This window comes from Rhinichthys klamathensis, unplaced genomic scaffold (assembly GCF_029890125.1).
Source record: "Rhinichthys klamathensis goyatoka isolate OS25496 unplaced genomic scaffold, OSU_Roscu_1.1 h1tg000296l_1, whole genome shotgun sequence".
NCBI lineage: Eukaryota > Metazoa > Chordata > Actinopteri > Cypriniformes > Leuciscidae > Rhinichthys > Rhinichthys klamathensis.
In genome coordinates, this window is record NW_026606815.1 from 1,881,003 (window position 1) to 1,908,561 (window position 27,559).

General features: G+C 43.3%; 2 protein-coding genes across 2 annotated transcripts; one reads left to right on the top strand and one right to left on the bottom strand.

Annotated features, from left to right (window-relative positions):
* Positions 1 to 1,353: 1,353 nt before the first annotated feature.
* si:dkey-245n4.2 (uncharacterized) lies at positions 1,354 to 12,922 on the bottom strand. Its single transcript, XM_056270016.1, has 5 exons — positions 12,792 to 12,922; positions 10,077 to 10,580; positions 2,374 to 2,502; positions 2,002 to 2,092; positions 1,354 to 1,786 (listed from the first exon to the last, which is right to left on the bottom strand). Exons 1-5 carry the CDS (start codon positions 12,877 to 12,879, stop codon positions 1,579 to 1,581), a joined length of 1,020 nt encoding a protein of 339 aa, XP_056125991.1. The 5' UTR covers positions 12,880 to 12,922; the 3' UTR covers positions 1,354 to 1,578.
* A 7,498-nt stretch (positions 12,923 to 20,420) lies between these two features.
* On the top strand, positions 20,421 to 26,927 carry wdr54 (WD repeat domain 54). Its single transcript, XM_056270015.1, has 9 exons — positions 20,421 to 20,764; positions 20,947 to 21,009; positions 21,087 to 21,153; positions 21,294 to 21,350; positions 21,473 to 21,600; positions 21,741 to 21,841; positions 25,495 to 25,657; positions 25,867 to 25,941; positions 26,606 to 26,927. Exons 1-9 carry the CDS (start codon positions 20,531 to 20,533, stop codon positions 26,735 to 26,737), a joined length of 1,020 nt encoding a protein of 339 aa, XP_056125990.1. The 5' UTR covers positions 20,421 to 20,530; the 3' UTR covers positions 26,738 to 26,927.
* Positions 26,928 to 27,559: the final 632 nt, after the last annotated feature.

The following is a 27,559-nucleotide window of genomic DNA, read 5'->3' on the forward strand; positions in this document are numbered from 1 at the left end:
GTAACATACTCCTCATATTGAGATTGTTTAATAGAACCTGAAGTGTCATTAAAAGCTAATATTGTGCAAATTTCCCCTCCAGACTGATCACTACTGTATATCAAATACTTAGTTTAGTTATCAAATTAACACTGATTTATAAATGTAATCAAGTACATATGTGACATGTATATGACTAGTCTAAAAGTGTGAACAAAAATATCACATAGGCTACTTTTCAAATAAGAAGTGAGAATGTGCAACACCAAGTGTTTCTGGCTTTGATGTACATGCTTGCATGTCAACCTCACATTTACCTCTCTCTCCTCAAAATATGTCTGCTTTACACCCTAACAACAAGCTTGCACAGGCGTGTTTTTCATTTCTTAGCTCTTGTCCTCAGCAGAAGAGCTGTACAAAGCAGTGAGTCAAAAGAAACAGGTAAAGTTAGTCTGATTATAATAAATCTGAAAAAAAAAAACAGTTAAGGTGGTGCCCTCCAACCCTTCAGTACAAGTTCCAGCAAGTGTAAGAGTAAGTCAACAGTACTTTATTGGAAATGTAACTATTACATGTAATATTTAATAATATAATATATATTTCATATATTTTACATTAATTCCTAATCACACTAATAACAACTTTCTTCAGTTAGGCTTATGCAATTAAAACATTATCTACATTACTGCTAAAAACATCACTTGTTATAAAAACATTCTGGCTTTCTTCAATGCCAAATCAGTATTTTAGAAGCATGTTTTGAATGTTATTATTGTTTTCCAAGAAAGAACATTCCTATTTTACATGCACATACAGAGAATGCAGCTTATATAACCATTCACTGTTAACTACACAGAATATCTTTTAAGTTTGATCTGTATTTGACCTGACGTTACCTTATATCTTTTTGGCAAGGTACAGACTTTTGTCTTTGATCAGAACCCAACCTCAGTTTTTCAAAATTCAACAGAGGGATGGCATTCTGCTTGCAAGAGCACAGTACACCCAACAGATGTGATTGTTTTCAAGATGTTGGATTAGAAAGGGATAACGTATAGTCAGATGGCCATTATAGCAAAATGAATGGTAATTTTTCTTTTAGAAATATTGATTTGATTTTGAATTATTTCAAGTGAGAAGCCTTTGCGTTGGATTCCGGTTGCATAAAAATAAGTTTTACAAGCTAGTCATCTTTTTTTCTACTTTATGACCGTTCATACCTTTTCTAAGTCAGTTGCATAAAAATGTAGATTAGTCGAATTTGATACAGAAAAGCAAGACTCTTGACTAACTGCTAGTGGGGCGTATAAGTTCTTAAGACATTGTGCAACTGGCCCCTTGTGTGTTAAAGTTGTGATAATTTCTTGCAATAACTTTATCCCACGGCTACACAACAAATAAATAAATACATGGAAACTGGGCATGAGCATGCAATTGGCAGTGATTCCCTGGACAGCGGTCAGTATCAAGAAAAAATATCAAGAATCAGAATCAAGCATTCCATGTAATAAGTTAATAAAGCCAATTCGGTTCTGTCAGTTTTCTTAGGAATGATACACAGGCCACTCTCACATTTATTTCTTCAATACATAATGCTGTTTAGTCGGTTAGATACGTTTCAAACAGTGGCGTGACTGTTCCATCTTTCCATTCAACAAGGATCTCGCCTCGCTGGATGGAGGGGGACTGAGCAGGTTTCATAGGGTGTCGGGTTAGAGGGGCTCTCTCACTAGGCACCGGAGACCCTGGCTGACTGACCTCTCCTGTCGGAGTGTAGGATTTCAGCACCACCACAGTCTTCTTCCTCCTGTGCGTGAAGACAAGAAATAGATCAGCCACTCATAAAGGAGGAAAACTTGTTACTGAGTCTTTCCTTGTTATGAAACCGATTTCAACCATCATAGATCAGTTGCATAACAATGAAAAACGGATCAATTTCCTCCCGATGCGTAAAATTAAATGCTGCCATTCAGAGTAACAATGCCTTGAAGGTTTATTTACCAAAAATAAGAAGAATCTTACCTGTTCTGGTAAATGTTAAGAGTGAGGATCACAAGCCCAAGTAACAGGGCCAAACAGCTTAGAAGCAACATTGTCATTTTCCAGCCTGTTCCTGTTATTAAAAACGTTATAAAACATCACCAACTAATTTTTACCCATTACTATTTTCTGTGTTTTTTTACTAATTTTCTGTCATTAAAATTCAGCAATCTTTCATCGGCTCGTGACCAAAGACATGGCACCGTGTTTAGGTTACCTGTCCTCTGCTGCCCTCATGTGGACATAAGGCAAATTAACTATTCCAAGGGGTTGAGTGTTTATAGCCTGTGTCCTGACCAATAAGCATTTAACTGTTAAAACGAATCAAACTTTCTGAAACAGATGAGAACTTACCATAGTCTGTTGTAAAAACATTAACAGAAGGTCCCCCAGGCTCTACGCTACTTTTAGGTTCAGCCGATGCCTCTGCAGTCTGTGTCGCTTCAGTTGACTTTATTTGTGAGGTCTGGACATTACTCCCAGCTTAAGTAAAGTAATAAAAAGATTATACAACTATGCTATACACATCATAGTGATTATTAGAAACAAAACAGACAATGTACACACAGGAACCCTGTCCTTTTTGACCAATCAATTTCAGACGTTCATGATCCATACGTTCTCTTACGAGAGTATCTCTCGTACTGCGTAATAGCTTACGCTAGGGGAAAAACTCTTTTCCGCAAGATATTGAAGCCAAAAATTATCCTTCATTTTTTATTAATGTAAAACGCTTTGCAGCAGCAAGCAGACATAGGCGAAACAGCTCGCGCGCCTATTGGTTGCTCTGCAGCAAATGCAGCAGCCTATCGAGAGAGACTCTGCGTGACGTAATGACCAATGGGGGCAATTCGCGCCCATATCGTCACGTCCCGCCAGAAGGGGCGTGGTCTCACCCTATAAATATGCTCGTTAGGCTGATACAAGCTGATTTTTACCTCTTCAGCGAAGCACACGCATCGCTGGATCCGGAGTGAGAAGCCGCGCCGTCGAAGCAAGCCTTTCAGCGGGACGAGCTCTGGAGTCGCTGGCCTCGCCGCCTTCAACTGCCGTACCTGCTGCGCTTTCCGGCGTTCTATATCCTTTCATACTCTGTGTGTATTTACTCTGTTGAGAGTGTTTGCTCGCTTACTTGACGCGACTCACACTTCTCTCACAAAAAGAGCTGCGTCTTTTTAAAGATGCCTTCCTGTGGCTCGTGCCGCGCCCCGCTCAGCGATGGAGACCGGCACGTCATCTGTGTTTCCTGCCTGGGTGAGGATCACGCGGCTCTCGCGCTCGCTGACGGCGGATGCCCTCATTGCGAGCTTTTGCCTATGGTGACTCTGAGGACTCGCCTGGCATCATTCTCCGAGCCTTCACCACAGCCCGCCGTGATGCCGCGCCGCGCCCAGCGCGCTCCCGAGCTTTCTCCAGCCCGCCAAAGCTCGCCGGTTCGCCCGCCAGCTTCGCCGGCTTCGCTCGAGTCGCTCACTGACGGACAACGGCCGCCGCCTGCCGCCGCGTCCATCCACGAGTTTGACGAACCCACCGAGGCGTGTTCTCTTCTGGCATCCGATAGTGAGGATTGGGCGAGCTCCGTGGATCTCCCCTCCGCTAGCGTTTCCCGCCAGACCACTGGTAAGAGAGCCGGCATTGAGACTGAGCTGATGCGTCTGCTCTCTCAGGCCGTGGAAAGCATCGGCCTCGATTGGGAGGCGCCCGCGCAACAGGCGAGCTCTGTGGACCTCCGCCTTCTGTCCGCGAGTCGTCAAGGTAACGGGCCAGCATCAAGACCGCGAGCCCTAAAAACCGCGGCTAGCTTTCTTTGCGTTATAAGAAATCTACCCCGCCCCCCATGGGCGTGCGTCACCGGCAAATGAGAAAAGAGTGTGTTTTAGTCCCCGCCGAGGCCGGATTAATCTCCATTTCTCAAACATTTCTCAGCTCCTAGTTTGAGCGGCTGAAAATGTCATTATTGCAGCAATGAGCCTGTTGTATAACACGCACACCTGCATACAAACGCCGACACACACAAAACTGTGATGACACTCTCTTATCTGCTTGCGCTAGTGTAGTTCTCCCTGTGTTCCAGTGGCGGAACCTGAAGCTTTCACGCGAGAGACCCGTGTTCGATCCCGGCTCTCGCAGCAGATAAAAATTTAGTCTCGCCGCGGCCAGACTTCCACCGAAACTTTTCGCTCGTTCAGTTCCAGAAAATGCGACTGTTCCAGTGTATTTTGCAGTAAACAAGCTGGTACCACGGCCCGCTTGCCTGCACATAAAGGCCGTTTCCATGGCGACCCAGAAAAATCATGTAATCATTGTATTTCTGGTTTTCCGGCCACAGCCGATGGTGTTATAAGTGTAATAAAATGCTCACAGCCCAGTGTTCATTTCTACACACAAACACAGCCCGCCACGGTACAGGGCTCGCACAAATGAAATCGATGCATGTCAATTGTGCATTAAATGTAGTGAATGTGCCCACAACCCAGTGCCCACAAACACTACCACGGTTTCTGTAAAACGAAACCAACACAAGTCTTCCTAGCCTCCTAGGAAATCGACGGTGTTTCAGTCTCGCTGTGGCCAGACTTCCACTGAAATTTTCGCTCGTTCAGTTCCAGAAAATGTGACTGTTCCAGTGTATTTTGCAGTAAGCAAGCCAGTACCATGCCCGCTTGCCTGCACACAAATGCTGTTCCCACGGCGACCCAGATAAATCACATAAATGGTGTATTTTCTGGTATTCCGGCCACAGCCGATGGTGTTATGAGTGTATTGAAAATGCCTACAACCCAGGGCTCATTTCTACACACAAACACAGCCCGCAAAAATGCAGGGCTCGCACAAACAATCCGGCCACGGCCGATGGTGTTATGAGTGTTGTAAGAATGCCCACCCAGTGCCCATTCCCACACCCAGACACAGCCCGCCACGGTGCAGGGCTAGCACAAATAAAATCGACTCAGGTCGATTGTGCAAACAATGTAGTAAACGCGCCCATGTCACCATGCCCGCTCACACTACATGCTGCGTGTCCCTTGGTTTCTGTAAAAACGAAACCAACACACATTCAGTCGGCCATGAACGACAGTGTTTTCAGTGTAATAAATGTGCCCGCAGCCCCGCGCCCACATTTTCTCACAGACACGCCGATTCCTACGGGATCTCCCCGGCTCGCTTTTTCTGCACAATCTGCCATAAAAAAGCTGAGCGCGGTCAGGCCGCCCGCTGTGATCAGCGCACCCCCCGCCTCGAACGCTGTAAACACGGTGTTGTGTTCCCAGTATGCCCGGGCTCTCGAGCTGCCGTTTTGCCGCGACCAGAGCCCGGATTTCATTCTGCCCCTAGCTATTCACGCAGATGCGTGGTCAAAGCTTCCCGGGGTATCAGAATGGGTGCTGAACACTATAAAGAGAGGCTATTCGCTACAATTCGCTCGACGCCCGCGCCGTTATACGGCGCGTGTCGAAACTACGGTGAAAAACGAAGTGTCTCATCTACTTCGTGCCGAGATAGCGAAACTACTGAGCAAAGGGGCTATAGAACCTTTATCTCAGGCTCAGAGCGAAGGGGGCCTATACAGCAGATATTTTCTGGTGCCGAAAAAGGATGGGGGTCTCAGACCCATTTTAGATCTACGACAGCTGAAAAGAGTGCTTGTCAAACGCCAGTTCAGGATGCTTACGACCAGGAAAATCCTCGCGCAATTGCGCCACGGGGACTGGTTTATGTCGATAGATCTGAAAGACACCTATTTCCAAATACAAATAGCGTCCCATCACAGGCGATTCTTGAGATTCGCCTTCGGGGGCCAGGCATATCAATGCACAGTCCTGCCGTTCGGCCTGTCCCTAGCACCTCGTACATTTACGAAGTGCATGGACGCGGCGCTCGCACCCCTGAGACTTCAGGGCATGCGAGTCCTGAACTACTTGGACGATTGGCTGATTCTAGCTCGATCACGATCGGAGCTCATAGAACACAGAGCCGCATTACTCGAGCACCTCGAGGAGCTGGGCCTCACAGTCAATTGGGCGAAGAGCTCACTGTCTCCCAGTCAGAAAATTTCCTTTCTGGGAACCGTGTTGGACTCGCTGTCCATGACAGCACGCCTGTCACCAGAGCGCGTGCTAAATATTCAGCGCGGCGTGAAATCCTTCCGCCACGGCGCGATAGTTCCGCTCAAAAGGTTTCAGAAAATGCTGGGGCTGATGGCCTCAGCAGCCTCTGTACTCCAGTTGGGCTTGCTCCGCATGCGCCCACTGCAGATGTGGCTGAAAGCGCGGGTTCCACCCAGGGCATGGACAGCGGGTCTGTTTCGCCTCAGGGTCGACCTTCAGTGTGTTTCAGCTCTGGAACCTTGGAAAATAACCGACTGGTATCAGTCAGGTGTGAGTCTGGGGACCGCTTCGAGTGTGAAGGTGGTGTCTACGGACGCCTCCACCTCGGGGTGGGGAGCGCTGCTCGAGGGCAGACCGCTAGCTGGCCTGTGGTCAGAACGGGAAAAGCTCCTTCACATAAACTGCTTGGAGATGATAGCAGTCGACAAAGCGCTACGGCGTTTTTCTCCCCAGGTAACAGGCCACCACGTCTTGGTCCGGTCGGACAACATGTCAGTGGTGGCATACATAAATCGCCAGGGCGGCGTCAGGTCACGAAACCTTCACAGGCTGACGGAACGCCTCCTGGTCTGGGCTCAGCACAACCTGCTCTCACTGAGAGCAGCGCACGTGCCTGGTCACCTGAATGTGGGACCAGACAGACTGTCCAGGAACAATGTTCCAGCAGGGGAATGGTCGCTGCACCCGCAGACGGTCCAGCTGCTGTGGAAAACGTTCGGCAGAGCACAGGTGGACCTATTCGCGTCCCACGAAAACGCTCATTGCCCGGAGTTTTTCTCGAAAAGCAAGGACGCGCTGGCTCATGTTTGGCCCCGCTGCCCCCTATATGCTTTTCCTCCTGTCTCGCTCCTGCCTCAGGTGTTGGAACGAATCAGGGAGAACGGATGCCCAGTGCTGCTCGTAGCTCCGCTCTGGACAAACCAGACGTGGTTCCCTGCCCTGATGCAGCTGACCAGCACTGCCCCATGGCCTGTACCGTTGAGGAGAGACCTCCTCTCTCAGGCGGAGGGCTCGATTTGGCACCCTCGCCCGGAGTTGTGGTCCCTGCACGCATGGGCCATCAACGGGTACCCGCTAGCCTCCCAGAAGGAGTGTTAAACACGATCGCGCAGGCTAGAGCTCCGTCTACCAGGCGGCTCTACTCCTCGAAATGGTCTGTTTTCTCTGCATGGTGTCAAGCCCAGAGCTTTTCACCTGTGGAATGCGGGGTTTCGGAAGTGCTTTCCTTCCTTCAAGAGCTACTGGATAAGGGCAGGACCCCATCCACGCTCAAAGTATATGTGGCGGCCATAGCAACGTTTGCAAAACCGGTGTCTGGCCAGTCGCTGGGGAAAAACGACTTAGTCGTGCGTTTCCTTAGGGGAGCTCGGAGGCTGAACCCTCCCAGGCCCCCTTCAGTCACGACGTGGGACCTTTCCACGGTCCTGGAGGCCATGAAAGGCGCCCCGTTCGAGCCAATCCAGCTGGTGGACATGAAACACCTGTCGTTCAAAACAGTGTTTCTCATGGCTCTCGCTTCAGTGAAGCGCATAGGGGACTTACAGGCGCTTTCAGTAAGCGCGTCGTGTATGGAGTTTGGGCCTAATGACTCGAAGGTCATTCTCAAACCAAAGCACGGGTATGTCCCGAAATCCCTCAATACACCGTTCAGGGCCCAGGTAATTTCCCTGTCCGCCCTTCCGGTTCTCAGTGAGGAGGAGGATGCGAGTCTCCTTTGCCCCGTCAGGGCATTGAGAGCTTATGTGTCACACTCGTCTGTTTTCAGACAGATGGAGCAGCTTTTTGTTTTGTTTGGCGGGCGTTCCAAGGGACTCGCCGCCTCAAAACAGAGCCTATCCAGATGGATAGTGGATGCCATTGCGCTCGCTTACTCTGCGAAGGGCCTACAGTGCCCCTTGGGTGTCAGGGCGCACTCCACGAGAGGCGTGGCCTCTTCGTGGGCATGGTCAAGCGGGGTTTCCCTGCAAGATATCTGTACGGCCGCGGGCTGGGCCTCGCCGTCTACATTTATAAAATACTATAACCTGGAGGTACCCGCCTTACAAGCTAAGCTTTTGGCGGTCTAAAATTCAGTGCTATCTGCCCCGCTGTGCGGCCCAGATGCTGAGTTTACTGCAGCCCCATGAGTGTTGACACACGTATGGCCACCCAGATCAGGCTGAAAGCTTTCACCCTGGCTGCGCGTTTTATTGTCATATAATAGCCCCGCTGGGTGCTTTTTTATAGGGAATGACGCTTCCAGCCTCTCTTCCTCCACTCTATGTGAGTTTATGGTGATTATGCACTACATGAGCCCTGGGCTTCGGCCCCCGGGACTTTGGTGTTGGATCCCTGTACGCACGGCGTGTTGCATTGTGTTCCCCTAGCGTAAGCTATTACGCAGTACGAGAGATACTCTCGTAAGAGAACGTACTCGGTTACTAACGTAACCTCGGTTCTCTCTAGAGAGGGAACGAGTACTGCGTATCTTGCCGTGCTTGGAATACGCTCTGGTTCGCTTCAGTGATAAAAACCAGCTTGTATCAGCCTAACGAGCATGTTTATAGGGTGAGACCACGCCCCTTCTGGCGGGACGTGACGATATGGGCGCGAATTGCCCCCATTGGTCATTACGTCACGCAGAGTCTCTCTCGATAGGCTGCTGCATTTGCTGCAGAGCAACCAATAGGCACGCGAGCTGTTTCGCCTATGTCTGCTTGCTGCTGCAAAGCGTTTTACATTAATAAAAAATTAAGGATAATTTTTGGCTTCAATATCTCGCGGAAAAGAGTTTTTCCCCTAGCGTAAGCTATTACGCAGTACTCGTTCCCTCTCTAGAGAGAACCGAGGTTACGTTAAGCCTAGTTCACACTAGAGGATTATAAGCCCGATTTAAGCCCGATTTGCAAATCGTTGAGCTCGCCGACAGGTCAGGGTGTTATCACGTGCAAATCGCGGGGGATTAGCGGACGATGGACGCTCGCCAATCTGTTAGTATGAAAGAGCCAACAACGCATCAAAGACGCTCGCTGACGCCTCGCAGACGCGTCGCCGAGCCCAGAAAAATATCTAGCATGCTAGATATCCAGAGCTGTCGCCCGACTCAACCTCAGTGATGTCATGAGCTACAGCCAATCAGAGCAAGGCATGGGTTGCTCCAATCAGAGCAAGGCATGGGTCTTCGTCTTCTTCGCTGGGTATTAGCGCGCGTGATGTTTCGCGTCATTTCCGGTTCGTTTTATCGCGTGATTTTTTGTGACAAAACGTGGTTTGTAGACAAGATAGAATCGTAGGGTGACAGAGTTGTTGTCAACTCGTGTAGTGCGTCACCTCCTGTTGCGGATCAATCACGTTGTGTCGTGTGGTGTGAACAGCTCAACAACTTGAACACTCCTGATTTCACAGAGAGCAAGTCATGTAGTGTGAACCGGACAGTTCAGCCCGACGTTTTAAAATCATGTAGTGTGAACTAGGCTTTAGTAACCGAGTACGTTTTTTTTATTTTTTTTTATCAGATATTTTTGGGAAGGAATTCCATTTTGTATGTCAGGTACCAATCCTTGGAATTAAGAAATGTAAATAATGATGTACAATTAATAATTAATGATAACTTATTTGTGTCAGCCTGAGATTTGAATGTGCCTCAATTGAGAATTTGGCTTTCTGAACCTTCTAAACAAAAATAGTCAGTGACATTTTATTACACTTATAAATATCACTCAATCTTCTCTGATATTGCCAGGTTTTTCAATACTGTGGGGACCCTGGTTCAAATTTAGTAGGACAAGATGAGAAAGTAAAAAATAAAAACATGACAGAGGATGATATGGTCTCGTATGACAGGAGTGACCTTCAAGAGACGCTGAGCTGAATTCTGTGGAGTTTTAACTGAAGAAGTGGATGAGATGCCATTAATCAAAATGATGGGATGACGGAATGCAACACAAACTCCTACTCTAACTCTCTTACAATGCCAATATCGAATTTGTGTGTGGATTCGGGGTCCAGTTGAAAGTGTCTGCTGAGACTCTTGCAACACATTCTGGCCGTGATGTGTCCTGTCTGTATCCTCGCATACCGTTTGATTAGCCATTGTCCTCCACTTGCTGCCTTTCCCACGATCTTTGGAAAGGAAGACCTTGGAGGAATCGTGACGTACGCTCAGGTGCAGACCCTTGCTGTGTAATGTCAGGAGACCCTTTTTAGAGCAGCTCCAGGTCTGGCCCTCACGATCCTCCTCCTCAGAGCTGCAAGCTTGCAGCCAAACACTCTCATGCTCCTGGATCTGGGGTGCAGTTAGACACCCTCCTGTCTGCGGGCTGCTGAGAGAGCGTGTCTCTGGGTTCCAGTGCCACTCTTGCAGAGCTGAATCTGCCCTGCACTCTTGCAGGGTTAACCTACTGCTGACTTGACCTTCATTTGCCTGTACACACTTCCTCAGCTCTTCATTCCTGATCAAGAGTCCTGTAACTTCTACAAGGGAAAATAGATATTATTGTTGCTTATAATACTTACGTTAGGTAACATTGGCAAATTCATATTGCAAATATGGACAGTGGGCTATGTGGTAAAATACATCTTTAATCATGCATCAAAACCTCAAGGTGATTCTTCAACTATGGTACTCTTTGAGCTAGACAGTTTCAGAAAATAAAAACATTTCTACAAACAGTTTATTAGTATCATTTGGTTTCTCAATCTGTCTAGAAACCTTTCCTTAAGTTGGCTGTGCTGATTTGTATTGAATAATATATATATATATTGCCATTTTTATCTGACAGTCCAAGAAAACGGTCATTTCCATCACATAGCAAAACATGTGTTTTGAAGAGAAAATAATTAAATATCTTCTGTAATAAATATATTTGATTAAATAGCACACACATCTCTGATCAAATTTGTAATTGATTTATTTTTCAGAAATGTAACTGTAAAGATTTTACAATGTTTACACTAAAAACACCTAAAACTAGATGCCTGGAACATTTCATTTACTTATTATAGCTCAAAATCATGTATTTCTTAAAGTGTATACACATATCTTACCCCTAACTGCACAATTATCAACACCACTGAATATAGTTGGTTTGATTGTATGTTTTTTATATGTTTTACTTTAAAATATGTGATGTGGTGGAAATGACATGGCGTGGCGGAAGAGACAGTGTGTGGCGGAAATGACATAGATAGGCAACTTCCAATTAAAAACTCTTTTTCTACTGCTCTATGTGGTGAACCAGAGCAAACCAATAAGCAACAGCATTAGTAAACAAAAACATATCAATATTTTTAAATAAAAAAAAATAAAAAAAATGAAAAAACATGAATATGTGTTAAAAATCAGCAAATCATTTATTCACTGCTTTCTACATGCTGAACTTGGACAAACTAGTTCAAATTAGAGCAAACCCTTTATGACATCATTACCTTAATATAGCCTTAATATACACAAGACACAATACACAACCCTCAGGGTCCACATCCTGTATAATGCCAGGGTAAGGATCCCCATCATACCGTACCACACACCAACTTCCTATCAGTCCCTCACACTGTCAAAAATTGCTGTAAAAAAAGGGCAAATATTTGACAGTAACATGCTAGTTTCCATTAAAACAGCAATATACTGTAGAAAAAAATGCATTCTGGGTGATATATGTAGTTTTCGAGAAAGTAGCCTACAGGAATATACTGTGAATTAACAGCGCTCAAAGTCAACACTCTATACCCTCAGTCACTATTCCCTACATTAGTTCACTAATATAGTCCATTTGACTGAGTGATTAAAACAAGTGAGTTAATTCAGACACTGATGAACACCTGCTGTTAACAAGCAGAATCACTGAAGGAAAGAGGAACAAGAAGAACAGAAAAAAGATGAAATCAACTGAAGATAAAAGACATTAAATCTGTGAGGATCTCAGCAGAGGAGGATTAAACAACTCCACAAACAGCATTACCAGCTTCACTTATTACTAACCAGTTTGACTTTATGTCTGACGTCTACAGAAGTTATTATTAAAAGGTGACAGAGGTTTAGATGTAATTTTATTTTCATTTGATGTTACCATGATGGTGATCAGTGTTTGGTTTAGTTGGGCTCTTGACCCTTCACTTTTGAACATTAGTTTTTCTTTGGCAGTCACTGTTTTTTTATTGTCAAAACAGACATAAATAGTTTTGTAATATAAAGCAAATTACATTTCTAAATGGCTTGGGGACAGAAGGAAAACAGTAAAAATCATGCATAAAAGGTCTCATAATATATAATAAAAAGAATGATTGAGCCATGATAAATTTTTTATAAGTTCCCCTTACGGTGAAGTAAATGTGCCAAAAACAAAAAAAGAAGAAAGGTTTTTTAGATTTTATTATTTCATCCAGGGACAAGAAAAGTACCATAGTTAAAGAATCACATAGCAAATAACATATTTACCAACTTTCATAATATTCATGAAGCTGTATATAGCCTACTAAGTGTGAACGGTCTGGGCTTTTTTACAGAAACATCCTCAAAATCCTATGTGTTTAGTAGCCATCTTAATTTAATTTAGGAAATTGCACTTTTTTAAATCTTAAGTGAAGTCGTTAAGACAGGAAGTTTCTGTAATACAGCCAAGTAGCGACTTCTACTGACAAATGGTAGAAATAAACACTGAAATAAAGATAGCACATGCTCTTTACCTTCAAAAACAAGCGTTGTGAGAACAAAAGTGCAGAATCCTCTCCAAACAACATCCATCACCCCGGCTATACAGCGCAATAACAACATATTAGACTTTCATATTACAGTTAGCTGTTCTGATACAAATAGGGAGTAAAGTAATCATTCTCACCGCGCCTGATATAAAGCAAAGCAGAAAGTGAAGAGCGACGATGTTGATCCGACCGATAGTTGACACTGTAGCGCAACATATTTTCACTTGAAAGAAGACTGGAAGTTTATGGCGCATGAAGAGCAAAAGTGTTCAAAGAGTGAGTGCAGAATACTAATTAACAAAAGACGACGAAAGGCAATTAAGTGCTCTGCTATGTTGGGGGAAAGACAGTAAAACTAAGGGAATCACGACAACAACCATTGTGCACATTAGCCTACATGAAACTCGAGTTATCCTATTAATGTAAAAGACGTGTATTTTCAACATCACCAAACAATAATAGTGAGGGGGAAACTTAACTGTAATCTACAGAAGATTTACAAAGAGAGTGCTCATTTTATGAGGCTCAGCCATTTGAATGGCATTCCATTCAAGCTGAGATGACAGAGCTTCTGTTCCCGTTGCTGTGTTGTTGCTAAGTTGGCGTCGACAGAGTCAGTCAGACGACGGTATATTTAAAAAGAATGGGAGTGTGAGCAAAAACACTTCAGAATTGTTTCACCTATTTGTGTTTCCATGGTGCAGACAGAGTAAAATAATGATACAAAATCACTCCAAAATGCCACTTTTGAAAAGGAAATAAACACTTTTGCTATAAAATATGCTCTACCTAAGGATAATTTATCTTTGTACTTCTATTACTATTTTGCTAAACAAATAGCCTAAATTAGCCTTTGGCTGACAAGCGAGTAGAGCATTTTTACAACTGCATGATGCTACATCCACACCAGGTCTCAGTATAGTCAAGAAGACAACTGATACCAGCCAAAGATCACATCAAAGTGAGGATATTTGTCTATTCTGAGCGTGGAACAAACCTTTAAATTAAGAGTTGTGTTACAAGTATATCAGTAATGTCATCTACACACTGCTGTATAGCCCTTCAACATATCATGCAGATGTGTTTTCTCAAATAATGTTCTTACAGAATCTGAATTGCAGTTAATAGCATTTCCGATAGAGATCAGTGACTGTAATTGGGCAGTTTTCTGTCTTCATCACATAGTCAAAAGATAGCCTGGACTCTGCCTTCCCTATGTCTGATGCCCATTAGGCCTATACATGATGGGGCCCATGCTCACTTTCACAAGCCCCATACCCACAACCTCTCTGGCAGGTCTCTTATACACAGATTCATTCATTTGTTCCTCCCCCTTGCTGTCTTCAAATGCACACATACAGTATGCTACTTTGTGGTAAGCAACTGATCTTATTGTGTGTTTTGTTACATACTGTAACTTTTTTACTGCTAACATTTTCTATTACTTTTTTTTTCATGGAAATTTTAGATTTTGTATTTGATATTTTGTTTAAGGAAAATGCTTTGGTTTTCATTGAGAGGCCTAAAGAAAAAACATTCTGCTCAGGTCTTTCAGAAGGAGGAACCTTTGTACCTCCCACAGAGTGCTAACAATTAGATCTTTCACAACTGAATATCAAAAGAGATTTTGATATGTAGGAGGGTTACAGGGAGCCTCTTGTTTGTCAATGTGCTGCAAAAGAGTGTAATGAGGATAATCTTTATTTTTTTATTGGCAAAAACCCCCAAAAACAAATAATATGTGGATTTGTTTGTTTGAACAACTAAATCTGTATTAACCCTTTTATGTATAGAGGTCACTAGTGGACAGCTATTAAAAAGCCATTTTGTGTATGCATTATGGCATAGTTGCACATAGTGCATGTGTCATGATTCCTGTCTTGTGTTCCACTTGTCTTGTGTAATACTTTTGTCATTTCCTGTCTTGTGCTAAGTTTTGTAGTCCTATTTTTCATGTTGATTCGTCTCCCCAGGTGTATCTTGTTTCCTCATTATCTAGTTAAGCTTGTTTGCCCTGCCCTGTGTATTAGCCCTTGTGTTTCACTTGTTACTTTGTCAGTTGTTGTACATGTATGGTTGCTTAGTTCGGTCCTTCTCATGATTTTATTTCGTTGTCCCTGGAGTTCTTTATTATTATTTTGTTCTATGTGTTATTTAATTAAAACCTCGCAGATCCTCGCCTTCGCCTGGTTCTCTTACGAGAGGTTCTCTCGTATTGCGTAAGCTAGCTTACGCTACGGGAAAGATTCATCTTTTCTGAATTATTGAAGCCAAAAAATTATCCTTAATTTTGTATCCATTGTCAACGCAGTGCAGCAGCTGCAGACCTTGAGCAGGCTATCTAGCGAGCTCATTGGTCGCTTTGCGGGAACTGCTGCAGCCTGTGGACGGACAGAATGAACTCGCGTCCAATGAGAGGCGCTCGCGCCTTCATCACGTCACAGCCCGCCAAACTGGGCGTGGCTAGAGTGTATATTAGAGCGGTCCAAAGGCTGCCTCCCTGATTTTCATCTCTTCAGCGAAGCTCTTCGCATCTGATCCACAGAAGCCGCGTCGCCGTCTGAGAGGCATTTTAGCGAGCTTGGACAGCGCTTGAAGAAGCCGGCCGCCTTCGCCACCTTCAGCCATCCGGCAAGCTACGCCATCCGGTGACGTATCCTTTTAGAGCTAAGCTAGTTCCTCAGGGAACTTCACAAAAGAGCACGAGCGTCTTTTTAAAGATGCCTCGCACCAACTGCGGCTCATGCCGCACCCCTCTCAGCGCCGGAGACCACCATCTCATCTGCGCTCTCTGCATGGGACTGGAGCACGCAGAGCTCGCTCTCGCTGACGGCAGATGCGACCTCTGCGAGGAGCTTCCGATGTCGACCCTGCGGGCTCGACTCGAAGCTTTTAAAACCGAAGCCGCCGCGCCGCCTTTCGTCTCGCCGCGCAAGAAAAAGCGCCGCTCCCAAAGGCCGCCAGAACCGATGACAGAAGCGACCGTCTCGCCGGAGCCTCTCCCTCGAGCCTCGCCTTCAGCGAGCGGCCGCACTGCTGCCATTTCGGATGACGAAGCGGAGGAGAAAGACTGTTGTTCCGTCTTGGCTTCGGACAGCGAGGAGTGGTCAGGCTCTCTCGCCTCCTCCTCGGCCCGCGAATCCAGCAGGACCCGCGCCGGAGTCGAAGAGGAATTAATGCGCCTCCTCACACAGGCCGTCGACCGCCTCGGGCTCGAGTGGTCACCGCCCCCTGAGCAGGCCCCCAACAGACTCGACGGCTGTTTTCTACAGAGCCGTCGCCGCGCGGCGCACGCGGCCCGGGCCGCTCCCTTCCTGCCGGAACTCCACGCCGAGCTCACTAAGTCGTGGAACGCGCCTCTCTCGGCTAGGACCCGCTCCCATGTCTCCACCTCTCTTTCTTCAGTGGATGGCGCTGCCGAGAAGGGTTATTCCTCCATCCCTCCGGTTGAGGATTCGGTCGCAGCGCACCTTTGCCCGCCCTCCGCGAGATGGCGGTCTAAGCCTACGCTCCCGTCTAAGGCCTGCAGAACCACTTCCGCTTGCGTTGGCCGCGCTTATGCCGCCGCCGGCCAAGCCGCATCCGCTCTGCATTCCATGGCCGTCCTACAGATCCTCCAAGCGGATCTGCTTCGAGAGTGGGATGAGAAAGACAGGCACTCAGAGGCTGTATCAGACTTAAGGAGCGTGACGGACCTTTCTCTTCGCGCCATGAAAGCTGCAGCCCAAGCCCTGGGAAAGTGCATGGCCTCTGCCTCTTTCAGACGCACTGAGCAACTTTTCGTTTCGTTCGGAGGGCGCACCAAGGGTCTCGCCGCCTCGAAACAGACACTGTCTAGATCAGGTGTGCCCAACCCTGCTCCTGCCGATCGACTGTCCTGCACAGTTCATCTCCAACCCTAATCAAACACACCTGAAGCAACCAATTAAGGTCTTCAGGATCTGAAGCAACCAATTAAGGTCTTCAGGCTCACTTGAAAATTAAAGGCAGGTGTGTTTGATTAGGGTTGGAGATAAACTGTGCAGGACAGTCGATTGGCAGGAGCAGGGTTGGGCACACCTGGTCTAGATGGATAGTGGACGCTATTGCTGCTGCGTACGCGTCAAAAGACCTGCCATGCCCGTTAGGCATTAGGGCTCACTCCACTAGAGGCATGGCCTCCTCGTGGGCGTGGTCCAGCGGGATTTCCATTCACGACATATGTGTGGCAGCGGGCTGAGCTTCCCCCTCCACCTTTGTCAGATTTTACAATCTGGAAGTACCCGCCCTGCAGGCTAAATTGCTAGCGGTCTAATACGCTACAGCTCTCCTGGTGAGCTGCACTGATGGGAAACTCTCCACAGACCGGCACTACCGCTCTGTCTCTCTTCCCACTATGTGCTTATGTATTGCATTCACACTGGCCCGCGCTTTTGCTGGCTAAAATGCTTTCCCCACTCATAGGGCTCCCCGGGGTTTTTCTCCCCCTGGGCTCATGCTGTGGATGCTTGGCGCGCACGCCGTTGACAATGGGTTCCCGTAGCGTAAGCTAGCTTACGCAATACGAGAGAACCTCTCGTAAGAGAACGAATCGGTTACCTAACGTAACCTCGGTTCTCTCTAGATGAGGGAACGAGTATTGCGTAGCCGGCCGTGCTCGCGCCACGAGCGTTTTTCGCTTCATTCTATGAAAACCAGGGAGGCAGCCTTTGGACCGCTCTAATATACACTCTAGCCACGCCCAGTTTGGCGGGCTGTGACGTGATGAAGGCGCGAGCGCCTCTCATTGGACGCGAGTTCATTCTGTCCGTCCATAGGCTGCAGCAGTTCCCGCAGAGCGACCAATGAGCTCGCTAGATAGCCCGCTCAAGGTCTGCAGCTGCTGCACTGCGTTGACAATGGATACAAAATTAAGGATAATTTTTTGGCTTCAATAATTCAGAAAAGATGAATCTTTCCCATAGCGTAAGCTAGCTTACGCAATACTCGTTCCCTCATCTAGAGAGAACCGAGGTTAGGTTAGGTAACCGATTCGTTTTTCCAGCACGTTACAGAAAAGAAATAAAACCATGAGAAGGACCGAAGAAGCAACCGTGTACAACAACTGACAAAGTAACAAGTGAAACACAAGGGCTAATACACAGGGGCAAACAAGCTTATAGATAATGAGGAAACAAGATACGCCTGGGGAGACGAATCAACATGAAAAACTACATAGGACTACAAAACTTTGCACAAGACAGGAAATTACAAAAGTACACACAAGACAAGTGGAACACAAGACAGGACAGCATGATACACTGCTACCAAGTGGCAATTCTTTGTATGTGGATTTTTTTTCTCTCAACCAAGATGTCCTTCGGAATATCCATCCATTCCTTAGGAGACTTGCATTAATAAATAAAAAAAATTTTGTAACATCCAAGGAATCGTGTCATTGTTAAATTGATAAAATATGTGTACAATTTATGCAAAATGTAACATATGTGTTCAAAAACGGGTTTTAAATTGGTTTAAAATCTTGTTTTTCATGCCCTAGAAGCAGCAAAAACACATAAGGAAAAAATCCTGATTGTGGTTATCATAATTCATGCATTTAAGGGTTAAGGTTAAAAAAAAAGAAATCACCAGAAACAATAATCATACAATAATTAAATTTTTTATAATGTAACTTTAATAAAGTAAAAACACTTATTTGTATTTTGGGCTGGGGATTTTATGATATTTAGAACATATTATACACAATTCATTTTTGTATAATATTATAAAATAAATATAAACATACATTTCGTTCTATCTTCACTTAATGCATTATTTTAGTAAAAAATCAAGGAAAAGTATCTATTTCAAACGAGGCAGATTAGTGCCTTCTGGTGCAGGGGAAAAAACTGAATGTATATTTTCCCAAGCTGTTGAGAAGGTGATGATCTGCATCCTCTAAAAAGGCGATTTTTTTGTGTGTGCTCTCCTCATCAGACTCAGAGAGTGTCAAGGAATGTGTCATCTTCTTATGTGCACCAGTGTTCTCTAGCTCCACCATAATTTTGTTCTTATACCCTCAGTTCCAGGAATGATTTATTTTTTTCCACAGCACAAAAAAACCAATGGAAACATCCAGCATGTTGAAAAACAGTGCCATAGGCCAGCGATTTGTCCTTCTGTGGGAGCTCTGGCTTGTTCCTGCACACAGTTCCAACCATGGTCAATTTTCTCTGAAGATTCTCTGTGCAAAGGGCATGCAATGTGAAGAAATAGTCGCACGTTACTGTGTGTCCCTGGAGTGCAGCTGTCACTACAATGCGTCTGCCCTGATTTCTTTCAGGCTGTGCCCCACCAATTTTCCTGTGTAGACTGGCAAATTCCAGGCATAGCTTCTACTGGCATCACAGGCTGCCAAGATTTTAATGCAATATTTGACAGGTTTACTTGTATTAAACCCATTAAACCCATTTTTCCCATCTGCCACTAACATTTTGTTGTTTTCTCTCCTGGCACATCGTTTCTTTGTCATCAAATCGGATGACCCTTAACAATTTTTGAAAATTGCACAGTGGCATGATGGCCCGAAAAATCACCCTCCCTGATGCCATAGTTGTGGCTTCATTGTGATATTTGTAGACACCAGCAAACATGAGAAGACAAATAAATGCTTGTATATTTGTCCAGCCTAAAATCAGCAAACACAAATTTGTCACTTTAATCATTTGAACTTTATAGAAAAATAATTTTGATGATTTAAATGGTCATGAACACACCCCATTTTAGCACTGCTGTTTCAGAACATCAGTTACAAAAAGGTACAGGGCCAGGCTTAGCATTAATCATTATACTGTACAAAATATTGTTTAGCATGGTAATTAGATATTGATTATAAATCCAATATTTTTCCCAAACAATATAGGCTAATCTATGAAACTATTCAAATGATAGCATCTGTTTGAAACAATATATGTATATTAAAAATAAAATAAAAATAGACAGATAGATAGATAGATAGATAGATAGATAGATAGATAGATAGATAGATAGATAGATAGATAGATAGATAGATAGATAGATAGATAGATAGATAGATAGATAGATAGATAGATAGATAGATAGATAGATAGACATATGGATAGATGGATAGATTGAGCAAATAATTTAAAAAAGATGTAGCCTATGTCTTTAAGACGCTCAGAAGCGTGCGTCGCTTCGTACACCGCAGATAATTGTGACGTTCTACACAAGTACACATGTCTGCTCCGTCACTATGGCTGCAAGAGACGCGAGATGGTGGTGAGACCTTGCTTGAATACAATTAGACAAAAAAAATCCATTATACTTCTTCTCCGACGTTGACTGGTCTAATAACATGCGAAACTGCGTATGCTATTTCCATTAGGTGCCATTTTATTAACTAGTGGCACTGAAACGAAGAGGATTAACAGGAGAACCCAATTGCCTTCATTCAGGCTTGGCTAGAATTAACCTTAACGTTATTTATGTATCACGCGCGATTACATGGTAAATAATAATGTCAGGGATTAATTAAATGTCAGTGTGTTGTAACTGGAAAAGAAGCAGTATTTTATACTTTACACCTTGAACCATGCTTGACATACCGCTAAAATCCGATTTAGTGTTGGTTTGAACAGGACCGTCCTAATTCTCTAGTCTCAAGAAACTCTCAGGATTTACAATTGCCCATTTTGTTTGGAACTGATTTCCAATCAACATCCTTACAACATCCCTACTCTTCAAAAATGGCGAAAATGTACCACAAAGAGAAAAGCATTCCGATAAAGAGCAGCGCGTCTGCGCTCTACAACAACCTGAGCGTCCTGCGCATCGCGCCGCGCTGCCTCACCTATTTCACGGTGGTCCACGCCAACGTGGTAAACATGGTCAGTGCGTCCTGGGACGGCCTGAATTATTCCCACCGACAGCTGCAATCTAAAGAGGGCAACGTGACCACCAGCTCCTCACTCATCATGCAGGTAAGAGGATTTGAGCCCTACTAAAAAAAGTTGATTATCTTGTTTTAGTGCCGGTTTCCTTACATTGTTTTAATGCTGTCACTATTTTAACACCCTAAATTGGTAGGCTGATAGTATTTGTACTTTTCATTGTTTTAACATCTAACCCTAGATCATATTTAACTCAGATTTTTGTCTGACAGGCAGCCTGGTGTGTCCTGCCCTCGAGAGATCTTCTAGTTCTCACTTCTCAGAAAGGAATTCAGGTGGGGTCAAGTGTTATGCCATGCTATTTACATGCATGGGAAACATGACTTAAACTAAGCCTATGTTTATTCATCAGATGTATGAATCAGATGGATCGATTATGGTCTATTGGCATGCCCTGGACACACCAGAGACCCCCACAGGTCAGTGCACACCTCTGTCTCCGTAAATAACGTAAATGTGTTTATTCATTTTCACCTAATTTGAAGAAAGAACTGTGTGAAATTGGTTGTGATTAACTACGTACCTCATAAAAATGACATTATCTGTTGTAATTTCCCAGCTAAGGCAGTGTTTGCCCGAGGGATAGCAGCGGTGCGGGAAAAATACATTTGTGTAGGTAAGTAGCCTCATCTGTCAGCAGTGGATAGTAAATATCTGTCTTTTCTAAGCAAGCCATTTATAAATTTCCTTAGTGTGTATACTAAAAGTGCCCCTTTCCATTCCTCACACTTTTTTCAGGGGTCTCATCTGGCTCAGTGCTGGTGTTTGACGTTCCCAGTAAAGGCAGTAACATCACCCTGTCTGAGGTTTTGGAGGAACACAAAGAGGACATTACAGACATGACCTCTGAGTGCTCAGGAAGTCTGGTATTAACTTATAATAACTTTCATTTGTAAACCACAAGGCAAATGCTATTTTTAGGTGTTTTATTTGTCATGTTTGGTTCAGTGGATTTAAATTACTGGTGGCTCAAATGTTTTAATATTGAATTGACCTCTTTTTTCAGGAGGGCATTGCTGATTTAGTAAGCGCTGATGACTCTGGCCTCCTCTGTGTGTGGAAATCAGGAGAGGATTTTCAACTTCTCAACAAGATCCCTGGTTTTGAGTATGTTAGGAAGTAACACCCACTATACAAGAGACAATAGGTTTCATTCATGACAATGGGTTTCATTCAGAGCCATAGAGAGAAAGAGTTGCGACACGCTTTGATGTCGCCGCGACGGCTGTCACGTGGTTCATGTAAGCCCCAATAGTTCCAAAACATACGCGGGCTGTCATGTTCTTCTATGGACAGACAGCAGCGATTGCATTATTAAACGGTAAATATGAAAATAAAACACACACCCAAGTACTTTTTAAGCTGTTATTGCATTTTGTTAATGTCAGTTTTGCATTTGGAGAGGCAGGGTGACAACTTAGATAAGTTTTAGGCTATATTTTTGGAGGGAAAAGCTTAGTGTTCATGTTCGCATGGGTAGTAGCACTGGCTTTAGCGGCTCTAACTTAACTTTTCCGTGTCATTCATCTGATGATGGACGTCTCATGATATTTATTTTAGCACAACTGGGTTGTATTAGGCTATTGATTGCTGTGATCTTGCTTATAAATTCCGCTTCGTGATCACGCAAAGAGGTCTGCAGTCCGTTCAGAACTCCAACCAACATAAAATATAAATAATTACACTGTGCATGTACAAATGAATGTACAAATGAATAATTTAGGAGGGAAATAGACTGCTCCCATAACGTAGAAAGCAACGACTATATACAGCAATGTTCGGTAAATATTCAACCGAAAAATATTCTTCATAAAATTAAACCGGAGAGATAGTTAATGAGTGAATTAACTATGTTCCTAAATACATATAAGCACATGCACAACCCTAACCCATTTAAATAAATGAATTGTGTGTGTGTGTGTGTGTGTATGTGTGTGTGTGTGTATGTGTGTGTGTGTGTGTGTGTGTGTGTGTGTGTGTATGTATATAATATTATATATAGGATATATAAATATATATATATATATATACATACACTCACCGGCCACTTTATTAGGTACACCTGTCCAACTGCTCGTTAACACTTAATTTCTAAGCAGCCAATCACATGGCGGCAACTCAGTGCATTTAGGCATGTAGACATGGTCAAGACAATCTCCTGCAGTTCAAACCGAGCATCAGTATGGGGAAGAAAGTTGATTTGAGTGACTTTGAACGTGGCATGATTGTTGGTGCCAGAAGGGCTGGTCTGAGTATTTCAGAAACTGCTAATCTACTGGGATTTTCACGCACAACCATCTCTAGGGTTTACAGAGAATGGTCCGAAAAAGAAAAAACATCCAGTGAGCGGCAGTTCTGTGGGCGGAAATGCCTTGTTGATGCCAGAGGTCAGAGGAGAATGGCCAGACTGGTTCGAGCTGATAGAAGGGCAACAGTGACTGAAATAACCACTCGTTACAACCGAGGTATGCAGCAAAGCATTTGTGAAGCCACAACACGCACAACCTTGAGGCGGATGGGCTACAACAGCAGAAGACTCCACCGGGTACCACTCATCTCCACTACAAATAGGAAAAAGAGGCTACAATTTGCAAGAGCTCACCAAAATTGAACAGTTGAAGACTGGAAAAATGTTGCCTGGTCTGATGAGTCTCGATTTCTGTTGAGACATTCAGATGTTAGAGTCAGAATTTGGCGTAAACAGAATGAGAACATGGAACCATCATGCCTTGTTACCACTGCGCAGGCTGGTGGTGGTGGTGTAATGGTGTGGGGGATGTTTTCCTGGCACACTTTAGGCCCCTTAGTGCCAATTGGGCATCGTTTAAATGCCACGGCCTACCTGAGCATTGTTTCTGACCATGTCCATCCCTTTATGGCCACCATGTACCCATCCTCTGATGGCTACTTCCACCATGTCACAAAGCTCTAATCATTTCAAATTGGTTTCTTGAACATGACAATGAGTTCACTGTACTAAAATGGCCTCCACAGTCACCAGATCTCAACCCAATAGAGCATCTTTGGGATGTGGTGGAACGGGAGATTCGCATCATGGATGTGCAGCCGACAAATCTGCGGCAACTGTGTGATGCCATCATGTCAATATGGACCAAACTCCCTGAGGAATGCTTCCAGCACCTTGTTGAATCTATGCCACGAAGAATTGAGGCAGTTCTGAAGGCAAAAGGGGGTCCAACCCGTTACTAGCATGGGGTACCTAATAAAGTGGCCGGTGAGTGTATAAAATATTATTAAAAATATTATATATTATATACATCAGGTTACCAGTTAGCTAACGTTAGTGAAGTGTTGGTCACGTAAGCTATCGCTGCAATTAACCTATTATCTTCCAATAAACATTTACTAAAACTGGCTACATAAAATATAACTACAGACTAGATTCACGAGAGGTCGGCTAATGTGTGTAAAAGTAAAAAAAAAAATACAGTAATTTCATTAATTTACCAGCGAGCGTACTTTGGAAGCACTAAAAATTAATGGGGTTCAATGGAGAAACTATCAGTGTTTGGAACTATTGGCTGCTCCAAGACACGCGTTACTTCCGCATTCCAAAGTTCCTATGGCAGTCTATGGGAGTGACTATGGGAGTCGCAACTCTTTCTCTCTATGGCTCTGGTTTCATTATTATGGAGTATATTCTATATAATTTGTACATAAAGAGGTGCTTCATTTACATTTACATTTATTCATTTAGCAGACGCTTTTATCCAAAGCGACTTACAAATGAGAACAATAGAAGCAGTTAAACTAACAGTAGGACAACAATACGCAAGTGCTATAACCCCTCTCAGTTTAATTTTAGTGCAGGTTTTTTTTTTTTTTTTTTTTTTTTTTTTTTAAATAGAAGAGAAGAGAAAGTGTTAGTACTACTGAATCAAGTGCTGCCGAAAAAGATACGTCTTCAGTAGTTTCTTGAAAGTGGCTACTGACTCAGAAGCTCTGGTTGAGTTAGGCAGATCATTCCACCAGCAGGGAACAGCCATGGTAAAGGTCCGAGAAAGAGATTTTGTGCCTCTTTGAGATGGTACCACAAGACGACATTCGTTAGCAGAGCGCAAGTTTCTGGATGGCACATAAGTCTGAAGTAATGAGTTTAGGTAAGAGGGAGCAGTGAGCTTCCCAAAAACTCTCCTCCGGATTTGGAAACACTTCGTAAACCTGAGATTTGATAGTCAAACAAGTGAATTCTAATAATGTATAAATAGGGACCATGCAGGGCATGGCATGCACACTGATTTTTAATTAGCATACTTCCCGCTAATGAATTACAACAATATGTGAGTTATGTGTATAAGAATCCTGTGGGATCTTTTGGACTCCCTTCTTAGGTTTGGCACCAGTATATTGCATAGATGCAAAATAATAATTGGCCATATTTTTAACAAAAAATATTTAATTAATGTGTTAAGCTTGCTGACAAATGCTGGTGCTCCGAATAATCGTGTTCTATAATAAAAACTTGGTGTTTTCAATCATTTTTGTTTATCAGTGAAATTTATTTGTACATATAACTCATTGGATAATTAATTAACTTTGTGATTACATATTGTTATGGTAAATGTTATCAAAATGCAGTGTCAGTTTGGCTAAAATAACATAAAACTTCATGAAATCAATGCTTCATGAATCCGAAAATTTACATCAGAACGACTTTACAAACGGTTTACACAAAAACGTATTCTGCCTGTGTTTCATGAAGTGCATATATTATTCAAATGTGTATGTTCTTCTCTCAGCACAAGTTGTTCTTCAGTAAAACTGTGGAAGGGCACAGTCATTGCAGGCTATGGGACAGGACAGATCCGTCTGTATGAGGCGGTCACGGGTATACTGCATGCAGAGGTCAATGCTCATGCACGCTGGATCTACACACTGGACATTGCCCCATTCACTGGCCTGGTGAGAAAAGATGTATACAGTACAGTCTGTGTCTTACAATTAATATTTGGATCAGTACATATGTGCACTTTGAGTCTAGTAATCGTATTATTTAAATACATTTTGAGCACAAATAGGCTTAATTAAATTAAGTTTTTCATATTCAGATGTATTCTTAAAATGGTAAACTCTCATATACTGATATTGTTTTCCTTTGTTTAATGAAAAAGCTGCTCTCTGCAGCAGAAGACTCTTGGGTTAGAGTGTGGCATCTGAGCTTGACCCCAGAGACTAACAGTGTAGAGGTAAAACCCTTCACAGACATACACTGCATTTCAAAAAAGAAATTCTTCTTCAGCAAAATGCATTAAATTGATCAAAAGTTACAGTAAATACATTTATAATGTTAATATTATTTCTATTTCAAATAAATGCTGTTCTTTTGATCTTTCTATTCTTCAAAGAATCTTGAAAAGAATAACGGTTCCCACAAAAATATTAAGCAGCACAACTGTTTTCAACATTGATAATAATAAGTGTTCCTTGAGCAGCAAATCAGCATATTAGAATGATTTCTGAAGAATCATGTGACACTGACGACTGGAGTAATGACTGTTAAAAAATCAGCTTTGCCATAACAGCAATGAATTACATTTTAAAATATATTCAAATAGAACACAGTTATTCTAAATTGTAATTGTACTTCACAATATTACTGTTTTACTGTATTTGTGATTCAATAAATGCAGCCTTGGTGAGCATATAGACTTTCAAAAAACTTAATAAAAAAAATCTTAACCAACCCCAAGCTTTTGAACAGTAGTGTACATGCACTAAAACTGCATTAGTAGTTACATTAAATGAAAACATTTGACTTGATATTTTGTTCTGGAGTATTCAGTGTTGCAATGCACTTTATGTGTGTTCAGCTGATTTCAGACAGACTCTGCATTTCTCTGCCCTTTCTAGGTCGAGCACATGTACAATGAGTGTGTGACTGACACGCAGATCTGTGGAGCCAAGTTCTGTGATGGGGACGGCTACGCATTTGCAGTGACCGGCTATGACTTGAGTGAGATCATCCGCTACACGCAAGCCTAATCAGCAATACATCATGCAAGGTCATGTCTTGACAAAATATTGGTGTGCATGATAGGCAGGGTCAGGGGGCAGAGAATGTTTTCTTAAAACCGAAAGACACTAACTGAAATTGCCTAAAAAGCCCCACTTGAACACCAGGAGGCTGTGTTAAGTATGTCTACATGACTGACAGTTGTAATGAATACAAAAATACACTTTTGTGCTCTGATATTGAGGTAAAATGCATAACAAAAGAACATATAGATTGCCTTCTAATCTGGGTAGAGAAGTATCAATATAAACAAATGTTAGAAGAGGTAGTTCTGTTGGTTTTTTGCTCCTTATATAATTTGTTTAGTAAATGTGTTTACTAAAGTGTTACTGAAAAATGTATTTGAAAAATATTGTATTGTATGTATTGAAAAAATTGAGGTCTGCAATTGAATCAAATGGAATGTAATCATATTTGTGATTCAGAACACAGAAATGATCAAAATATATTTTATCTAATGTGTAATATTATAAATATTGCAGAGGCTATTTTTCCCCAAAGAGAATTATAATGTTCTTTTATATTTGTCAAATAGCCTTTGAAATAATCACATTGTATCGGTATCCAGATAGTTATTTCAACTTGATGTAAAAGCAAATATTTTATATTTTGTGTCGTTTTTGTTATTCTCTGTTTCATTGTAAGCAATTGTCAGAGACAGTTCAGCAAACTATTAAAAAATAAAGAAATGGGTTTCACTCATTGACTGTGGCCTTTATTGCAATTAGAAATGTGTACCAGTAGATGGCAATAGATCTTACATCTTTAATGTTTTTTTGAACACTTGCAAC